Raw genomic sequence first — 22,003 nt, forward strand, 5'->3', positions numbered from 1 at the left:
TTGCTACACGTGGTTTCTTTGTGACCGTTGGTCACTTCCGAAGATTACTACAATCCCATTAATATTACCTGCCTGACATTTAATTCTCCCCACAAAAGTTCCTGAAATAGAGAAATTATTATTTCAAACTACTCTTAAATATTCCACATGCATACCATGCCTCCACTCTTTCGTCATCACGGAGCACATCTAAAACAGGTGTTAACAGCACAGGATCCAGCGGCAGAGAGCCTAAAACATGGCCGTTCTCGAGGTCCTCTCCACCTCTGCTGAAGTGGGGGAGCACCTTACTACCCTATTGGCCAGCTACATTTCAGGCGCTCAAAGCTCTGGTAAATTTCATCTCTTTGGTTCCACCAAAGGTGGCCAAAGGATCGACTCAAAAGATGATCATATATTCACATTCACTATCTGTGGTTAGCAGACGACCATACATTCATTCATTTCAAAAGATCTCACCAAACTGGATGTAGGGATTTATTTTGTGGGAGTGCACATACGATAAATTAAATAAATAAATTGTCATTCTTTCCTACACTGGTATCCGGCTTCGCTGTATTAATTGAAATTGAGTTATTTTACAAAAAATGTGTTGTTCTGACAAAAATAATGAAGTGTGCTGTACCTATTTTCAATGTCGGGCGGTACTGTACCCTTTCACTCTAAACTTATTTCAGCATCGTGAAAGCTTAAGATTGCTTTGTATTCATTCAAAAAGTCTACTCCCAGTATAATTTCCGTCGACAATAATGGAACAATAAGAAAGTTCATAGAGAAGCTGTGGCTTCGGCAAAAGAATTCTAAATTGGTTTGTTGGCGTACATCTACACTTTTTCCAAAGATTGCACCTTGTAATTTAATCTTACGTAACGGAAGTGTGGGGCAATCGTTCGATTTGTTGCATTTGCTAAAAGCTGTTTCACTAATTACTGAAATGGGACTGCCAGAGTCAAGTACTACCGTAAATTTTACGTCACTTACAGTAATGTGAATCACAGGATATGCAATGTTGTTATGTTTTACGTCGTGTTCCTGGAGTAAAATATCCCTAATGTCTTCCATTTTTACGTAATTACTAGCTATGGCAGCTGCGTCGTCAGTTTCATAAGTACGTTTTGTGGCTGCCAGTGGTATGAGTCATTGCCTATTGTCTCTTTGTTGGCGCGTCGTTATTGGGATTTGGAGACCTAACTTCTACAAATTCACCATGACAATAGGGCCCTGCCCTGTTTAAATCCCGCCAGTTCTGATGCAGTTCAGGTCTGTCGTTACGATCATATCGTCTGTCGTCATGTCGATAGATTCCATAGTTTCTTTGTTGTCGGTCACGTGGTGGAGAATTTCTCCCTGAGTCATAACTGCACGCTGGACCGTTGCGTCTAAAGTTATTCTGTCTCCCTTGATAATAATTATTTTGGTTCCCATATTGTCTGTTTCTCTGATTGTCTCTGTGATAGTCATTACCGCGGAGAGGTGATCTTTCCCTGTAATTATTACTACTCTGCCAACGGTTGTCATACGGGTGGTGTCTGTTTTGGTCACGGGTTACGTTATAAGAATAGCCTTGTCGTGTATTATTTCTGTCATTGCGGAATTGTGACAGATGTGACCTGTAATTGTTGTACTCCTGTTTTCGCATTCCGCGATTGTCAGTGTCAATTTCCAGTTCTTGTAACAGTCCCTGAAAAGCTTCAATGTCGTCTTTGTAACGTCCTGCTAAAATAATATGTCGTAAATGTTCAGGCAGTTTGATTAAGCAAATGCGGATGAGTTCTGAGGGGCTGTATGGGTTTGACAGGTACTGATTCTTGTGCAACATGTCTTCAAAATATTTCACAAGACTGGAAAATTCAGATTGTTCGAAATGTTTCATCATTATGACGCTATGTTTTACTCGGTCTTGTGTAGCTTGAGACCAATATGCTGAGAGGAACGCATAGTAAAATTCTCCTTCACTGTGACAGTCGTGAATGACCGATCGCATTCTTACAGCTGGTTCATTCTCCAAGTAGCCACACATAAATTCTGACCTGTGCTCCAATGACCAGTTGGGAGGAAAACAATGAGAGAATTGATGAAGCCACGCTTGCAGATGAATGTCGTTGGCAGAATTCTTAAACGTTTTGAATTTACGTGTAGTAATGAACAGCTTATAATCAAAATCAACATGTCGGTGAGTCGCATGTCGGTCATTGTTACGTCGTTTCGGCGGTTCCATCTCAAAATTCGGTGTACCTTGCCAATTTCTTTCATAATTTCCGAAGAGCCCTGTGTTATTATTTTGTGGCTGTTCCGTATTTCTATGTCCCTCTTCCCGTATTGGAGCGCGACTGTCCTCTGAAACACGTAATTCTTGTATTACCTGTGTGAGCTGATCTTGTACTTCCCGGATTTCTTTTTGGTGTTGCGTATTAATTTGATTCAGATTTTGTTTCAGTTTCCTAATTTGTTCGCACTCTTCTCTGTCATTAAAGACTACCAGTTTTGTGTCATTCAGATTATCATCTACCTTCGTACATAAGTTAGTGACCTCATCCGAAAGTTCGGCTACTTTCTCCGATAGTGAACACATTTCCCCAGTGTGTCTTTCTGAACCAATTTTCAGAGTATCTACTATATCCTGTAAGTTTTCTTGAGCTTTTGCAAGTTGCGTAACCGAATCGGTAGATGCAACTGAGTCAATTTTAGCTTGCAGGGTCTCATGATTTTCATGAACAATGGTTTGCAGTTCTTTTATGGCTGCTTCGTGATTCTGTAATGCGTTTTCATGCCGCGAAAAAATAGGTTGAAAATGCTCACAAATTTGTGTTTTTACGTCATTACAGACTTTTTGACATTTCGATTCAATGTTATGAAACTCAGTAGTTAAATCTTCACGTGTTTGTACAAGTGTGGTGTCTAACTTCCAAAGATTTTGTTCCATTGTGTCTAACTGTTCCTGTGTTTGTCTCTGCTGTTGTTCCATTGTGTCTAACTTTTAAAGCTTTTGCTGTGTTTGTCTCTGCTTTTGTTCCATTGCGTCTAACTTTTGAAGATTTTGTTCCATTGTGTCTAACTTTTGAAGATTTTGTCCCATTTGTTGCATTAATTGTAATAACAATGCACTGATGTCTGAAACATGTTCCTCAGTGCTTTTCGGCAATGCATTTGAACTGGCAATATTCGCAGTTTGAAAAGCAGAAAATGTGTCTTGACTTATTTGAGAAAAGGGTGATGACGCAAAACCTGAATCTACAGTATTTGCAACATTGTGTCCTGTCATTTCGAATTCCTGAGGCAAGCTGTTGCCGACCGATCGATCGATAATGCTTCCCTGTTCACTAATTGTTTCACTGTCTACACCATTGTTTGCAGCCCACTCCATTTCCCTATGTACAAATACCAAATTACTACTTTGAACATTAATTAATTCATTACTCGGTGGCGCTAACACACTGCTTTCGTCTTCACTGTCATTTCTCATTTTACTTTGGAGCCTAGTATTACGTTTTTCACACGCCATTATTGTCACAATATTTCACACGATAACACAGAAAAACACAATTTGAAGAACAACAATAAGAGAACACATTACATAGCACTGAAAATAATATCTCGTTAATTGCAAGCGCAGCTGCGAAATACTTGGTGCAAATCTACATGCATGCCACAACTGTTTTACTGTGTAACAATGAAAAACCACAACTACCAAGGCAATTCTCTCTATAATTACGCGCTAGCAATAAACAAAAGCTACACTAAATACACAAACTACAAGAAAAAATCAGAAGATTCCAGTGAGGTATCCTAGGCTAAGGGTCGACATTTTTTTGAAGAATTTATACAAGACTGTGCTTAAACTGACACACAATATTTTTAGCGCAACGCAATCTGACTTTCAAAAATCCCTACAAAAGAATGGACCTGACTAACATTAACCTATACCTTTCACAAATCACTTACCTCACAAAAATCTTCGTTACTCAAGCTACAGCAATACAGCGAGCGCCACTACTGCCAGCTAAATAAAAGATTCAAACTACTACTAGTAGGCATAGTTATCAAATGAAAGATTTTTGTAGAGAACAGACAATGTATTTACCTTAATATTCATCAAAAGTCATAACATATACAGTAGTTCATGACATCCATTTTTACAAATTTCAAAACTCCGCCATTTCTCTCCCCACATCTACCACTGCTGGCGGCTCACCTCCAACTGCGCAACCCTACGCGCTGTTAACATCCAGCTGCCCAACGCTACAATGGCGAGTATTACAACAATGCCAACCAGCCACAGACTGCACACAGCACAGCCAGTGACTTTCATACAGAGCGCTAAGAAAACCTAAACAGCCTACTTACAACCCTTGTGTATTTGTTTTCTTCCTGTCTCTGTGTAGTTTCATAGAATTTTTTCTTCTGTTAATATTAAGCTACATTCACTATGATGAGGAATACTGTTCTCCTCAAATATAATTGGCATTAATAATATGTTATTTACCTTGTAAATATGCTTAGACATTATTTATTCTGTTTTGTTTTAATGCTCATGTGTAAAGTTGATGTTTCGAAAGTTATTTTAATCTTTTATGTATGTACTCATGTCATAATTCCTGTAAGACTGATGTATATGTTTATTTCTATTGTTTTGTATAGCCGGTATTACTACAAATGTTATCTGTATTATTATGTTTTTAATTATGTATTTTGCACCTTTGTCATTGTATTCTTATGTTATAAAATTGTAATTGACTCCAGTTCATCAAATTAAGTAACTTGTACGTTATACTTCACTGCACACGTTTCTGTTGGTCTCAGTAATGCACATTATGTGAGAAGTTGGGACTGTTAGTGTTTGCACATGTGTTACTATTTCAGCAAGGGACTGGATAACAGCATTGCTGGTTCTAAGGACAATTCCAAAAACTTCGTGAGTGTACAAGTGAGTGTACAAGTATGGACTTGCTATACTGTCTGCAAGACTTCTAAGGACAATTCCAAAAACTTTGTGCATGCACAAGTGGTGGTTTATGGACTGGCTATCTTCTCTGCAACACTCTTCGATGGTGATTGTGCACCTGCACAGTCGCAACAGATGGCTGCTGGCCGTCTCTACATGGACTACAGTGGGTCTGCATCTTTGATGACTCACCAATACTGTAATCTCTACCAGGACTACAGTGGGTCTACTCTGTGATGACCTACCTACCAATATTCTTCAAAACGTCGAATGACTCTGCTGTGGGTTTGCTCTGTTGTGGCCCATTATCTGTCAGCATGGCAAGAGTCAGCACTGTCTTTCCGTTGGAAGGACAACACTACTTCTTCAAGACTGCATAGAAATCCACTACTTCCGTGTGCATTGTCTTTTACTGCTCAGACTTTGAGAAAAGAAACGGCAGTGTCACTGTGATGTATGATCAGGACTGTCTTTATGGACTGTGAGAAAATTGTAGCTTTTGACCAACATTGTATTAATAAGTGTGTGCATTTCGTATTTTTCTTATTGTAATTATGAAAACTTTTTTTTTCAAATCTGTATTGGCCAGTGCCCAAAACAATTTTTGTGGGGTGCAGGGGGGCTATGTAAGTAGGCAGTTTATGTTTTCTTATTGGCAACATTACGTAGCGCTCTGTATGAAAATCACTGGCTGTGCTGTGTGCAGTCTGTGCCTAGTTTGCATTGTTGTCTGCCATTGTAGTGTTGGGCAGCGGCAGCTGGATGTGAACAGCGCATAGCGTTGCGCAGTTGGAGGTGAGCCGCCAGCAGTGGTGGAAGTGGGGAGAGAGATGGTGGAGTTTTGAAATTTGTTAGACCAAATGTCATGAACTGCTATATATATATGACTATTAAGGTAAATACATTGTTTGTTCTCTACAAAAATCTTTCATTTGCTAACTATGCCTATCAGTAGTTAGAGCCTTCAGAAGTTTGAATCTTTTATTTAGCTGGCAGTAGTGGCGTTCGCTGTATTGCAGTAGTTCGAGTAACGAAGATTTTTGGTGAGATAAGTGATTTGTGAAAGGTATAGGTTAATGTTAGTCAGGGCCAGTTTTTGTAGGGATTTTTTGAAAGGCAGATTGCATTGCGCTAGAAATATTGTGTCAGTTTAAGCAGAGCCTTGTATAAATTGTTCTAAGGGGACGTTTCATATGGAAAGAAACGCACATATGGGAAAAACGCACATATGGGAAAAACGCACATATGGGAAAAACGTACATATGGGAAAAACGAACATATGGGAAAAACGCACATATGGGAAAAACGAACGTTTGGGAAAAATGCACATATGGGAAATACCCACATATGGGAAAAACTCACATATGGGAAAAACGTACATATGGGAAAAACGCACATATGGGAAAAACGCACATATGGGAAAAACGCAAATTTGGGAAAAACGCAAAGTTGGGAAAAACGCAAATATGGGAAAAACGCAAATATTGGAAAAACGCAAATATGGGAAAATAGCAAATATGAGTGAAACGCAAATATGGGTAAAACGCAAACATGGCAAAAACGCATATATGGGAATTCGCAGATATGCGGAAAATGCAAATAGGGGAAAACTCAAATATGGGAAAAACGGAGATATGGGAAAAACGGAGATATGGAAAAAACGGAGATATTGGAAAAAAGAGAATATGGCAAAATCGCAGGTATGCGGAAAACGCAGGTATGGGAAAAACGCATTTATGCGAAAAACGCAGATATGGGAAAAACGCAGATACGGGCACAACACAGATACGGGCACAACGCAGATACGGGCACAACGCATATACGGGCACAACGCACATACGGGCACAACGCACATACGGGCACATCACACATACGGGCACAACGCACATACGGGCACAACGCACATACGGGCACAACGCACATACGGGCACAACGCAGATATGCGAAAAACGCACATGTGGGAAAAAAGCACATATGGGAAAAACGCACATATGGGAAAAACGCACATATGGGAAAAACGCATATATGGGAAAAACGCACATATGGGAAAAATGCACATACGGGAAAAATGCACGTACGGGCACAACGCACATATGGGCACAACGCAGATATGCAAAAAACGCAGATATGCGAAAAACGCACATATGGGAAAAAAGCACATATGGGGAAAACGCACATATGGGAAAAACGCACATATGGGAAAAACGCACATATGGGAAAAACGCAAATATGGGAAAAACGCACATTTGGCAAAAACGCACATATGGCAAAAACGCACATATAGGAATTGGCGGATATGCGGAAAATGCAAATAGGGGAAAAACTCAAATATGGGAAAAACGGAGATATGGGAAAACGGAGATATTGGAAAAACGCAAATATGGGAAAAACGCAGGTATGGTGAAAACGCAGGTATGGGAAAACACAGGTATGGGAAAACGCAGATATGGGAAAACCCACATATTGGAAAAACGCAGATTTGCGAAAAACACAGATATGCGAAAAACGCAAATATGGGAAAAACGCAAATATGGGAAGAACGCAAATATGGGAAAAAAGCAAATATGCGAATTCGCAAATTTGGGATAATGCAAATATGAGAAAAACGCAAATATGTGAAAAACGCAAATATGAGAAAAACGCAAATATGAGAAAAATGCAAATATGAGAAAAACGCAAATATGGGAAAACGCAAAAATGGAAAAACGTAACTATGAGAAAACGGAGATATGGCAAAATTGCAGATATGGCAAAAACGTAAATATGGCAAAAACGTAAATATGGCAAAAACGCAAATATGGCAAAAACGCAAATATGGCAAAAACGCAAATATTGGAAAAACGCAAATATGGGAAAAACGCAAATGTGGGAAATCTGCAAATGTGGGAAAAACGCAAATGTGGGAAAAACGCAAATGTGGGAAAAACGCAAATGTGGGAAAATCGCAAATGCGGGAAAAACGCAAATGCGGGAAACCGAAAATGCGGGAAACCGTAAATGCGGGAAAAAGGCGAATGCGGTAATAAAAGCAAATGTGGGACCGAAATAAGGGAAAAAGGCAAATATGGGAAAAACGCAAATATGGGAAAAACGTAAATATGGGAAAAACGCAAATATGGGACAAACGCAAATATGGGAATAACGCAAATATGGGAGAAACGCAAATATGGGAGAAACGCAAATATGGGCAAAACGCAAATATGGGAAAAACGCAAATATGGGTGAAGATCAACTTGTGGCACAACTTGGCAAGAGGCAAGAATCGTTTGGTAGGACATACTCCGCAGCATCATAGGTTCACGAAATATTAGAGAATCGCAAATGTGGTAAAGACGCAAATATGGGAAAAACGCAAACATGGGAAAAACGCAAACATGGGAAAAACGCAAACATGGGAAAAACGTAAACATGGGAAAAACCCAAACCTGGGAAAAACGCAAACCTGGGAAAAACGCAAACCTGGGGAAACGCAAACCTGGGAAAAACGCATACCTGGGAAGAACGCAAACCTGGGAAAAACGCAAACAGGGGAAAAACGCAAACAGGGGGAAAAACGCACATACGGGAAATACGCATACGGGAAAAACGAAGATATGAAATCACAAATATGGGAAAAACGCAAATATGGGAAAAACGCAAATATGGGAAAAACGCAAATATAGGAAAAAAGCAAATATAGGAAAAACACAAATATGGGAAACACGCAAATGTGGCAAACACACACTTGTGGCAAAAACGCAAATATGGCAAACACACAAATATGGCAAAAACGCAAATACGGGAAAAACGCACATACGGTGAAAATGCACATACGGGAAAAACGCACATACGGGAAAAACGTAAATGCGGGGAAAACGCACATGCGGGAAAACGCACATATGGGAAAAACGCACATAAGGGAAAAACGCACATACGGAAAAACGCACATATGGGAAAAACGCAAATATGGAATAAATTCAAATATGAGAAAAACGCAAATATGGGAAAAAGGCAGGTATGGGAAAAACGCAGGTATGGGAAAAACGCTAATATGGGAAAAACGCAGGTATGGGAAAAACGCAAATATGGGAAAAACGCAAATATTTGAAAAACGCAAATATGGGAAAAACACAAATATGATAAAATCGCAAATATGGGAAAAACGAAAATTTGGGAGAAGATCAATTTGTATCACAACTTGGCAAGAGGCAGAAATCGGTTGGTAGGACATAATCTGAAGCATCGAAGGTTCACGTAATATTGGAGAAACGCCAATATGGGAATGTGGCAATTATGAGAAAGACGCAAATATGAGAAAGACGCAATTATGGGAAAGACGCAAAGACGCATTTATGGGAAAGACGGAATTATGGGAAAGACGCAATTATGGGACAGACGCAATTATGTGAAAAACGCAATTATGGGAAAAACGCAATTATGGGGGAAACGCAATTCTGGGGGAAACGCAAATATGGGGAAAACGCAAATATGGGGAAAACGCAAATATGGGGAAAACGCAAATATGGCAAAAACGCAAATATGACAAAAACGCAAATATGACAAAAACACACTTATGGCAATAACGCCAATAGGGTAAAAACGCATTAATGGCAAAAGCGCAAACTTGGCCAAAACGCAAACATGGCAAAACTGCAAACATGGCAAAACCGCAAACATGGCAAAACCGCAAACATGGCAAAACCGCAAACAAGGCAAAACTGCAAACATGGCAAAACTGCAAACATGGCAAAACCGCAAATATGGAAAAAACGCACATTTGGGAAAACCGCATATAAGGGGAAAAACGCACATATGGGAACAATGCACATATAGGAAAAACGCACATATGGGAAAAACGCACATATGGGAAAAACGCACATATGGGAAAAACGCATATATGTGAAAAACGCAAATATGGTAAAAACGCACATATTTGAAAAACGCAAATATGGGAAAAACGCAAATATGGGAAAAACGCAAATATGGGAAAAACTCAAATATGGGGAAAACGCAAATATAGAAAAAACGCAAATATATGGAAAACGCAAATATAGGAAATACGCAAATATAGGAAAAACGCAAATATGGGAAACATGGAAATATGGCAAAAACAGACTTATGGCAATAACACAAATATGGGAAACACGCAAATATGGCAAAAACACCTGGCAAAAACGCAAATATGGCAAAAACGCAAATATGCCAAAAACGCAAATCTGGCAAAAACGCAAATATGGCAGAAACGCAAATACGGGAAAAACTCACATACGGGGAAAACGCACATGCGGGAAAAACGCACATGCGGGAAAAACGCACATACGGGAAAAACGCACATATGGGGAAAACACTCATATGGGAAAAACACACATAAGGGAAAAACGCACATAAGGGAAAAACGCACATAAGGAAAAACGCAAATATGGGAAAAACGCAAATATGGAATAAATTCAAATATGGGAGAAGCGCAAATATGGGTAATTGCAAATATGGGAAAAACGCTAATATGGGAAAAACGCAGGTATGGGAAAAACGCAAATATGGGTAAAACGCAAATATTTGAAAAACGCAAATATGGGAAAAACGCAAATATGGGAAAATCGCAAATATGGGAAAAACGAAAATTTGGGAGAAGGTCAATTTGTATCACAACTTGGCAAGAGGCAAAAATCGGTTGGTAGGACATAATCTGAAGCATCGAAGGTTCACGTAATATTAGAGAAACGCAAATATGGGATATATGCAAATATGGGAAAAGACGCAGATATCGGGAAAGACGCAATTATGGGGAAAGACGCAATTATGGGGAAATACGCAAATATGGGGAAAGACGCAAATATGGGGAAAACGCAAATATGGGGAAAACGCAAATATGGGGACAACGCAAATATGGGAAAAACGCAGGTATGGGAAAAACGCAAATATTTGAAAAAATGAAAATATGGGAAAAACGAAAATTTGGGAGAAGATCAATTTGTATCACAACTTGGCAAGAGGCAAAAATCGGTTGGTAGGACATAATCTGAAGCATCGAAGGTTCACGTAATATTAGGGAAACGCAAATATGGGATAGACGCAAATATGGGAAAAGACGCAATTATGGGGAAAGACGCAATTATGGGGAAAGACGCAAATATGGGGAAAGACGCAAATATGGGGAAAACACAAATATGGAGAAAACACAAATATCTGGAAAACGCAAATATGGGGAAAACGCAAATATGGGGAAAACGCAAATATGGGGAAAACGCAAATATGGGGAAAACGCAAATATGGGGAAAACGCAAATATGGGGAAAACGCAGATATGGGGAAAACGCAGATATGGGGAAAACGCAGATATGGGGAAAACGCAAATATGGGGATAACGCAAATATGGGGAAAACGCAAATATGGCAAAAACGCAAATATTGGGAAAACCAACTATGGGGAAAACGCAAATATGGAGAAAACGCAAATATGGCGAAAACGCAAATATGGCAAAAACGCAAATAGTGGAAAAACGCAAATATGGGAAAAATGCAAAAATGGGAGAAGATAAACTTGCGGCACAACTTGACAACAGGAAAGAATTGGTTGGTAGGACATTGTCTGAATCGTTAAAGGTTCACGAATTATATGAGAAATGTAAACATGTGAAAAACGCAAGTATGGCAAAAACGCAAGTATGACAAAAAACCAAGTATGGCAAAAACCCAAGTATGGCAAAAACCCAAATATGGCAAAAACCCAAGTCTGGCAAAAACCCAAAAATGGCAAAAATGCAAGTATGGGAAAAAACGCAAGTATGGCAAAAACGCAAATATGGCAAAAATGCAAATATGGTAAAAATGCAAATATGGCAATAACGCAAATCTGGCAAAATTGCAAATATGGCAAAAACGCAAATATGGCAAAAACGCAAATATAGCAAAAACGCAAATATGAGAAAAACGCAAATGTGGCAAAAACGCAAATATGGCAAAATCGCAAAAATGGCAAAAACGCAAATATGGCAAAAACGCAAATATGGCAAAAACACCAAAATGGCAAAAATGGAAATATGGCAAAAATGGAAATATATCAAAAACGCAAAAATGGAAAAAATGGAAATATGGCAAAAACGCAAATATGGCAAAAACGCAAATATGGCAAAAACGCAAAGATGGGAAAAACGCAAATATGGGAAAAACGCAAATATGGGAAAAACGCAAATAGTGGAAAAACGCAAATATGGGAAAAATGCAAAAATGGGAGAAGATAAACTTGCGGCACAACTTGACAAAAATAAAGAATGGGTCAGTAGGACATAGTCTGATTCGTCGAAGGTTCAAGAAATATATAAGAAACGCAAGTATGGGAAAAACGCAAATATGGGAAAAACGCAAATATGGAAAAACGCAAATATGGGAAAGACGCAAATATGGGAAAAACGCTAATATGGGAAGACGCAATATGGGAAAAACGCAAATATGGGAAAAACGCAAATGTGGGAAAAACGCAAATATGGGAAACACGCAAATATGGGAAAGCGCAAATATGGGAAAAACGCAAAAAAGGGAAAAACGCAAATATGGCAAGAATGAAAATATGGCAAGAACGCAAATATGGCAAGAACGCAAATATGGCAAGAACACAAATATGGCAAGAATGTAAATATGGCAAGAACGCAAACATGGCAGGAACGCAAATATGGCAAGAACGCAAATATGGCAAAAACGCAAATATGGCAGAAACGCAAATATGGCAGAAACGCAAATATGGCACAAACGCAAATAAGGCAGAAACGCAAATATGGCAGAAACACAAATATGGCAGAAATGCAAATATGGCAAAACCGCAAACATGGCAAAACCGCAAACATGGCAAAACCGCAAACATGGAAAAAACGCACATTTGGGAAAACCGCATATAAGGGGAAAAACGCACATATGGGAACAATGCACATATAGGAAAAACGCACATATGGGAAAAACGCACATATGGGAAAAACGCACATATGGGAAAAACGCATATATGTGAAAAACGCAAATATGGTAAAAATGCACATATTTGAAAAACGAAAATATGAGAAAAACGCAAATATGGGAAAAACGCAAATATGGGAAAAACTCAAATATGGGAAAAACGCACATATAGAAAAAACGCAAATATATGAAAAACGCAAATATAGGAAAAACGCCAATATAGGAAAAACGCAAATATGGGAAACACGCAAATATGGCAAAAACACTCGTATGGCAATAACACAAATATGGGAAACACGCAAATATTGCAAAAACGCCTGGCAAAAACGCAAATATGGCAAAAACGCAAATATGGCAAAAACGCAAATCTGGCAAAAACGCAAATATGGCAAAAACGCAAATACGGGAAAAACTCACATACGGGGAAAAAGCACATGTGGGTGAAACACACATGCGGGAAAAACGCACATGCGGGAAAAACGCACATATGGGGAAAACACTCATACGGGAAAAACGCACATAAGGGAAAAACGCACATAAGGGAAAAACGCACCTAAGGAAAAACGCAAATATGGGAAAAACGCAAATATGGAATAAATTCAAATATGGGAGAAGCGCAAATATGGGTAATCGCAAATATGGGAAAAACGCTAATATGGGAAAAACGCAAATATGACAAAAACGCAAATATGACAAAAACACACTTATGGCAATAACGCCAATAGGGGAAAAACGCATTAATGGCAAAAACGCAAACTTGGCCAAAACGCAAACATGGCAAAACTGCAAACATGGCAAAACCGCAAACATGGCAAAACCGCAAACATGGCAAAACCGCAAACATGGAAAAAACGCACATTTGGGAAAACCGCATATAAGGGGAAAAACGCACATATGGGAACAATGCATATATAGGAAAAACGCACATATGGGAAAAACGCACATATGGGAAAAACGCACATATGGGAAAAACGCATATATGTGAAAAACGCAAATATGGTAAAAACACACATATTTGAAAAACGCAAATATGGGAAAAACGCAAATATGGGAAAAACTCAAATATGGGAAAAACGCAAATAAAAAAAAACGCAAATATATGAAAAACGCAAATATAGGAAAAACGCAAATATAGGAAAAACGCAAATATGGGAAACATGGAAATATGGCAAAAACACACTTATGGCAATAACACAAATATGGGAAACACGCAAATATGGCAAAAACGACTGGCAAAAACGCAAATATGGCAAAAACGCAAATATCGCAAAAACGCAAGTCTCGCAAAAACGCAAATATGGCAAAAACGCAAATACGGGAAAAACTCACATACGGGGAAAACGCACATGCGGGAAAAACGCACATGCGGGAAAAACGCACATACGGGAAAAACGCACATATGGGGAAAACACTCATATGGGAAAAACGCACATAAGGGAAAAACGCACATAAGGGAAAAACGCACATAAGGAAAAACGCAAATATGGGAAAAACGCAAATATGGAATAAATTCAAATATAGGAGAAGCGTAAATATGGGTAATTGCAAATATGGGAAAAACGCTAATATGGGAAAAACGCAGGTATGGGAAAAACGCAAATATGGGTAAAACGCAAATATTTGAAAAACGCAAATATGGGAAAAGCGCAAATATGGGAAAATCGCAAATATGGGAAAAACGAACATTTGGGAGAAGGTCAATTTGTATCACAACTTGGCAAGAGGCAAAAATCGGTTGGTAGGACATAATCTGAAGCATCGAAGGTTCACGTAATATTAGAGAAACGCAAATATGGGAAATACGCAAATATGGGAAAAGACGCAGATATCGGGAAAGACGCAATTATGGGGAAAGACGCAAATATGGGGAAAACGCAAATATGGGGAAAACGCATATATGGGGACAACGCAAATATGGGAAAAACGCAGGTATGGGAAAAACGCAAATATTTGAAAAAATGAAAATATGGGAAAAACGAAAATTTGGGAGAAGATCAATTTGTATCACAACTTGGCAAGAGGCAAAAATCGGTTGGTAGGACATAGTCTGAAGCATCGAAGGTTCACGTAATATTATGGAAACGCAAATATGGGATAGACGCAAATATGGGAAAAGACGCAATTATGGGGAAAGACGCAATTATGGGGAAAGACGCAATTATGGGGAAGGACCCAATTATGGGGAAAGACGCAAATATGGGGAAAAACGCAAATATGGGAAAAACGCAAATATGGGAAAAACTCAAATATGGGGAAAACGCAAATATAGAAAAAACGCAAATATATGGAAAACGCAAATATAGGAAATACGCAAATATAGGAAAAACGCAAATATGGGAAACATGGAAATATGGCAAAAACAGACTTATGGCAATAACACAAATATGGGAAACACGCAAATATGGCAAAAACACCTGGCAAAAACGCAAATATGGCAAAAACGCAAATATGGCAAAAACGCAAATCTGGCAAAAACGCAAATATGGCAGAAACGCAAATACGGGAAAAACTCACATACGGGGAAAACGCACATGCGGGAAAAACGCACATGCGGGAAAAACGCACATACGGGAAAAACGCACATATGGGGAAAACACTCATATGGGAAAAACACACATAAGGGAAAAACGCACATAAGGGAAAAACGCACATAAGGAAAAACGCAAATATGGGAAAAACGCAAATATGGAATAAATTCAAATATGGAAGAAGCGCAAATATGGGTAATTGCAAATATGGGAAAAACGCTAATATGGGAAAAACGCAGGTATGGGAAAAACGCAAATATGGGTAAAACGCAAATATTTGAAAAACGCAAATATGGGAAAAACGCAAATATGGGAAAATCGCAAATATGGGAAAAACGAAAATTTGGGAGAAGGTCAATTTGTATCACAACTTGGCAAGAGGCAAAAATCGGTTGGTAGGACATAATCTGAAGCATCGAAGGTTCACGTAATATTAGAGAAACGCAAATATGGGATATATGCAAATATGGGAAAAGACGCAGATATCGGGAAAGACGCAATTATGGGGAAAGACGCAATTATGGGGAAATACGCAAATATGGGGAAAGACGCAAATATGGGGAAAACGCAAATATGGGGAAAACGCAAATATGGGGACAACGCAAATATGGGAAAAACGCAGGTATGGGAAAAACGCAAATATTTGAAAAAATGAAAATATGGGAAAAACGAAAATTTGGGAGAAGATCAATTTGTATCACAACTTGGCAAGAGGCAAAAATCGGTTGGTAGGACATAATCTGAAGCATCGAAGGTTCACGTAATATTAGGGAAACGCAAATATGGGATAGACGCAAATATGGGAAAAGACGCAATTATGGGGAAAGACGCAATTATGGGGAAAGACGCAAATATGGGGAAAGACGCAAATATGGGGAAAACGCAAATATGGAGAAAACACAAATATCTGGAAAACGCAAATATGGGGAAAACGCAAATATGGGGAAAACGCAAATATGGGGAAAACGCAAATATGGGGAAAACGCAAATATGGGGAAAACGCAAATATGGGGAAAACGCAGATATGGGGAAAACGCAGATATGGGGAAAACGCAGATATGGGGAAAACGCAAATATGGGGATAACGCAAATATGGGGAAAACGCAAATATAGCAAAAACGCAAATATTGGGAAAACCAAATATGGGGAAAACGCAAATATGGAGAAAACGCAAATATGGCGAAAACGCAAATATGGCAAAAACGCAAATAGTGGAAAAACGCAAATATGGGAAAAATGCAAAAATGGGAGAAGATAAACTTGCGGCACAACTTGACAACAGGAAAGAATTGGTTGGTAGGACATTGTCTGAATCGTTAAAGGTTCACGAATTATATGAGAAATGTAAACATGTGAAAAACGCAAGTATGGCAAAAACGCAAGTATGACAAAAAACCAAGTATGGCAAAAACCCAAGTATGGCAAAAACCCAAATATGGCAAAAACCCAAGTCTGGCAAAAACCCAAGAATGGCAAAAATGCAAGTATGGGAAAAAACGCAAGTATGGCAAAAACGCAAATATGGCAAAAATGCAAATATGGTAAAAATGCAAATATGGCAATAACGCAAATCTGGCAAAATTGCAAATATGGCAAAAACGCAAATATGGCAAAAACGCAAATATAGCAAAAACGCAAATATGAGAAAAACGCAAATGTGGCAAAAACGCAAATATGGCAAAATCGCAAAAATGGCAAAAACGCAAATATGGCAAAAAAGCAAATATGGCAAAAACACCAAAATGGCAAAAATGGAAATATGGCAAAAATGGAAATATATCAAAAACGCAAAAATGGAAAAAATGGAAATATGGCAAAAACGCAAATATGGCAAAAACGCAAATATGGCAAAAACGCAAAGATGGGAAAAACGCAAATATGGGAAAAACGCAAATATGGGAAAAACGCAAATAGTGGAAAAACGCAAATATGGGAAAAATGCAAAAATGGGAGAAGATAAACTTGCGGCACAACTTGACAAAAATAAAGAATGGGTCAGTAGGACATAGTCTGATTCGTCGAAGGTTCAAGAAATATATAAGAAACGCAAGTATGGGAAAAACGCAAATATGGGAAAAACGCAAATATGGAAAAACGCAAATATGGGAAAAACGCAAATATGGGAAAGACGCAAATATGGGAAAAACGCTAATATGGGAAGACGCAATATGGGAAAAACGCAAATATGGGAAAAACGCAAATGTGGGAAAAACGCAAATATGGGAAACACGCAAATATGGGAAAGCGCAAATATGGGAAAAACGCAAAAAAGGGAAAAACGCAAATATGGCAAGAATGAAAATATGGCAAGAACGCAAATATGGCAAGAACGCAAATATGGCAAGAACACAAATATGGCAAGAATGTAAATATGGCAAGAACGCAAACATGGCAGGAACGCAAATATGGCAAGAACGCAAATATGGCAAAAACGCAAATATGGCAGAAACGCAAATATGGCAGAAACGCAAATATGGCACAAACGCAAATAAGGCAGAAACGCAAATATGGCAGAAACACAAATATGGCAGAAATGCAAATATGGCAAAACCGCAAACATGGCAAAACTGCAAACATGGCAAAACCGCAAACATGGAAAAAACGCACATTTGGGAAAACCGCATATAAGGGGAAAAACGCACATATGGGAACAATGCACATATAGGAAAAACGCACATATGGGAAAAACGCACATATGGGAAAAACGCACATATGGGAAAAACGCATATATGTGAAAAACGCAAATATGGTAAAAATGCACATATTTGAAAAACGAAAATATGAGAAAAACGCAAATATGGGAAAAACGCAAATATGGGAAAAACTCAAATATGGGAAAAACGCACATATAGAAAAAACGCAAATATATGAAAAACGCAAATATAGGAAAAACGCCAATATAGGAAAAACGCAAATATGGGAAACACGCAAATATGGCAAAAACACTCGTATGGCAATAACACAAATATGGGAAACACGCAAATATTGCAAAAACGCCTGGCAAAAACGCAAATATGGCAAAAACGCAAATATGGCAAAAACGCAAATCTGGCAAAAACGCAAATATGGCAAAAACGCAAATACGGGAAAAACTCACATACGGGGAAAAAGCACATGTGGGTGAAACACACATGCGGGAAAAACGCACATGCGGGAAAAACGCACATATGGGGAAAACACTCATACGGGAAAAACGCACATAAGGGAAAAACGCACATAAGGGAAAAACGCACCTAAGGAAAAACGCAAATATGGGAAAAACGCAAATATGGAATAAATTCAAATATGGGAGAAGCGCAAATATGGGTAATCGCTAATATGGGAAAAACGCTAATATGGGAAAAACGCAAATATGACAAAAACGCAAATATGACAAAAACACACTTATGGCAATAACGCCAATAGGGGAAAAACGCATTAATGGCAAAAACGCAAACTTGGCCAAAACGCAAACATGGCAAAACTGCAAACATGGCAAAACCGCAAACATGGCAAAACCGCAAACATGGCAAAACCGCAAACATGGAAAAAACGCACATTTGGGAAAACCGCATATAAGGGGAAAAACGCACATATGGGAACAATGCATATATAGGAAAAACGCACATATGGGAAAAACGCACATATGGGAAAAACGCACATATGGGAAAAACGCATATATGTGAAAAACGCAAATATGGTAAAAACACACATATTTGAAAAACGCAAATATGGGAAAAACGCAAATATGGGAAAAACTCAAATATGGGAAAAACGCAAATAAAAAAAAACGCAAATATATGAAAAACGCAAATATAGGAAAAACGCAAATATAGGAAAAACGCAAATATGGGAAACATGGAAATATGGCAAAAACACACTTATGGCAATAACACAAATATGGGAAACACGCAAATATGGCAAAAACGACTGGCAAAAACGCAAATATCGCAAAAACGCAAATCTCGCAAAAACGCAAATATGGCAAAAACGCAAATACGGGAAAAACTCACATACGGGGAAAACGCACATGCGGGAAAAACGCACATGCGGGAAAAACGCACATACGGGAAAAACGCACATATGGGGAAAACACTCATATGGGAAAAACGCACATAAGGGAAAAACGCACATAAGGGAAAAACGCACATAAGGAAAAACGCAAATATGGGAAAAACGCAAATATGGAATAAATTCAAATATAGGAGAAGCGTAAATATGGGTAATTGCAAATATGGGAAAAACGCTAATATGGGAAAAACGCAGGTATGGGAAAAACGCAAATATGGGTAAAACGCAAATATTTGAAAAACGCAAATATGGGAAAAGCGCAAATATGGGAAAATCGCAAATATGGGAAAAACGAACATTTGGGAGAAGGTCAATTTGTATCACAACTTGGCAAGAGGCAAAAATCGGTTGGTAGGACATAATCTGAAGCATCGAAGGTTCACGTAATATTAGAGAAACGCAAATATGGGAAATACGCAAATATGGGAAAAGACGCAGATATCGGGAAAGACGCAATTATGGGGAAAGACGCAAATATGGGGAAAACGCAAATATGGGGAAAACGCATATATGGGGACAACGCAAATATGGGAAGAACGCAGGTATGGGAAAAACGCAAATATTTGAAAAAATGAAAATATGGGAAAAACGAAAATTTGGGAGAAGATCAATTTGTATCACAACTTGGCAAGAGGCAAAAATCGGTTGGTAGGACATAGTCTGAAGCATCGAAGGTTCACGTAATATTATGGAAACGCAAATATGGGATAGACGCAAATATGGGAAAAGACGCAATTATGGGGAAAGACGCAATTATGGGGAAAGACGCAATTATGGGGAAGGACGCAATTATGGGGAAAGACGCAAATATGGGGAAAGACGCAAATATGGGGAAAACGCAAATATGGAGAAAACACAAATATCTGGAAAATGCAAATATGGGGAAAACGCAAATATGGGGAAAACGCAAATATGGGGAAAACGCAAATATAGGGAAAACGCAAATATGGGGAAAACGCAGATATGGGGAAAACGCAGATAAGGGGAAAACGCAGATATGGGGAAAACGCAAATATGGGGAAAACGCAAATATGGGGAAAACGCAAATATGGCAAAAACGCAAATATTGGGAAAACCAAATATGGGGAAAACGCAAATATGGGGAAAACGCAAATATGGCAAAAACGCAAATATGGCAAAAACGAAAATGTGGCAAAAACGAAAATGTGGCAAAAACGAAAATGTGGCAAAATCGAAATATGGCAAAACAAAATATGGCAAAAACGCAATATGCCACAAATGCAATATGGCAAAAACGCAATATGGCAAAAACGCAGTATGGCAAAAACACAAAAATGGCTAAAACGCAGATATCGGAAAAACGCGAATGTGTGAAAAACGCAGATATGGGAAAAACGCAAATATGGGAGAAGATCAACTTGTGGCACAACATGGCAAGAGGCAAGAATCGGTTGGTCGCACATAATCTGAAGCATCATAGGTACACGAAATATTAGAGAATCGCAAATGAGGGAAGCACGCAAATGAGGGAGAGACACAAATGAGGGAAAGACGCAAATGATGGAAAGACAGAAATGTGGGAAGGACGCAAATGTGGGAAGGACGCAAATGAGGGAAAGACGCAAATGAGGGAAAGACGCAAATGATGGAAAGACACAAATGTGGGAAGGACGCAAATGTGTGAAGGACGCAAATGTGGGAAGGACGCAAATGTGGGAAGGACGCAAATGTTGGGAAAGACGCAAATGTTGGGAAAGACGCAAATGTTGGGAAAGACGCAAATGTTGGGAAAGATGCAAATGTTGGGAAAGACGCAAATGTTGGGAAACACACAATTGTTGGGAAAGACGCAAATGTTGGGAGAGACGCAAATGTTGGGAAAGACGCAAATGTGGGAAAGACGCAAATGAGGGAAAGACGCAAATGACGGAAAGACGCAAATGTGGGAAGGAGGCAAATGTGGGAAGGACGCAAATGTGGGTAGGACGCAAAAGTTGGGAAAGACGCAAATGTTGGGAAAGATGCAAATGTTGGGAAAGACGCAAATGTTGGGAAAGACGCAAATGTTGGGAAAGATGCAAATGTTGGGAAAGACGCAAATGTTGGGAAAGACGCAAATTTGGGAAAGACACAAATGTGGGAGAAGATAAACCTTTGGCGCAACTTGACAACAGGAAAGAATTGGTTGGTAGGACATTGTCTGAATCGTTAAAGGTTCACGAACTATATGAGAAATGTAAACATGTGAAAAACGCAAGTATGGCAAAAACGCAAGTATGACAAAAAACCAAGTATGGCAAAAACCCAAGTATGGCAAAAACCCAAGTATGGCAAAAACCCAAGTCTGGCAAAAACCCAAGCATGGCAAAAATGCAAGTATGGCAAAAAACGCAAGTATGGCAAAAACGCAAATATGGCAAAAACGCAAATATGGTAAAAACGCAAATATGGCAATAACGCAAATCTGGCAAAATTGCAAATATGGCAAAAACGCAAATATGGCAAAAACGCAAATATAGCAAAAACGCAAATATGAGAAAAACGCAAATGTGGCATAAACGCAAATATGGTAAAATCGCAAAAATGGCAAAAACGCAAATA

The 22,003-nt window shown here is 38.7% G+C and overlaps 3 protein-coding genes across 3 annotated transcripts; all 3 read left to right on the forward strand.

Annotated features, from left to right (window-relative positions):
- The first annotated feature begins 10,999 nt into the window (after positions 1 to 10,999).
- LOC126184115 (uncharacterized) lies at positions 11,000 to 11,458 on the forward strand. Its single transcript, XM_049926479.1, has one exon. The coding sequence runs from the start codon at positions 11,000 to 11,002 to the stop codon at positions 11,456 to 11,458; it is 459 nt and encodes a 152-aa protein (XP_049782436.1).
- Positions 11,459 to 16,190: 4,732 nt separating this feature from the next.
- On the forward strand, positions 16,191 to 16,649 carry LOC126184116 (uncharacterized). The gene has a single exon (XM_049926481.1). It carries the CDS (start codon positions 16,191 to 16,193, stop codon positions 16,647 to 16,649), a length of 459 nt encoding a protein of 152 aa, XP_049782438.1.
- A 794-nt stretch (positions 16,650 to 17,443) lies between these two features.
- On the forward strand, positions 17,444 to 18,019 carry LOC126184117 (uncharacterized). The gene has a single exon (XM_049926482.1). The coding sequence runs from the start codon at positions 17,444 to 17,446 to the stop codon at positions 18,017 to 18,019; it is 576 nt and encodes a 191-aa protein (XP_049782439.1).
- Positions 18,020 to 22,003: the final 3,984 nt, after the last annotated feature.

Source organism: Schistocerca cancellata, chromosome 4 (assembly GCF_023864275.1).
Source record: "Schistocerca cancellata isolate TAMUIC-IGC-003103 chromosome 4, iqSchCanc2.1, whole genome shotgun sequence".
NCBI lineage: Eukaryota > Metazoa > Arthropoda > Insecta > Orthoptera > Acrididae > Schistocerca > Schistocerca cancellata.

What these genes read in the sequence shown, in the direction of transcription:
- LOC126184116 (XM_049926481.1), top strand. Translation starts at nt 16,191, where the DNA reads ATGGGAAAAGACGCAATTATGGGGAAAGACGCAATTATGGGGAAAGAC.
- LOC126184115 (XM_049926479.1), top strand. Translation starts at nt 11,000, where the DNA reads ATGGGAAAAGACGCAATTATGGGGAAAGACGCAATTATGGGGAAAGAC.
- LOC126184117 (XM_049926482.1), top strand. Translation starts at nt 17,444, where the DNA reads ATGGGAAAAACGCAAATATGGGAAAAACGCAAATATGGAAAAACGCAA.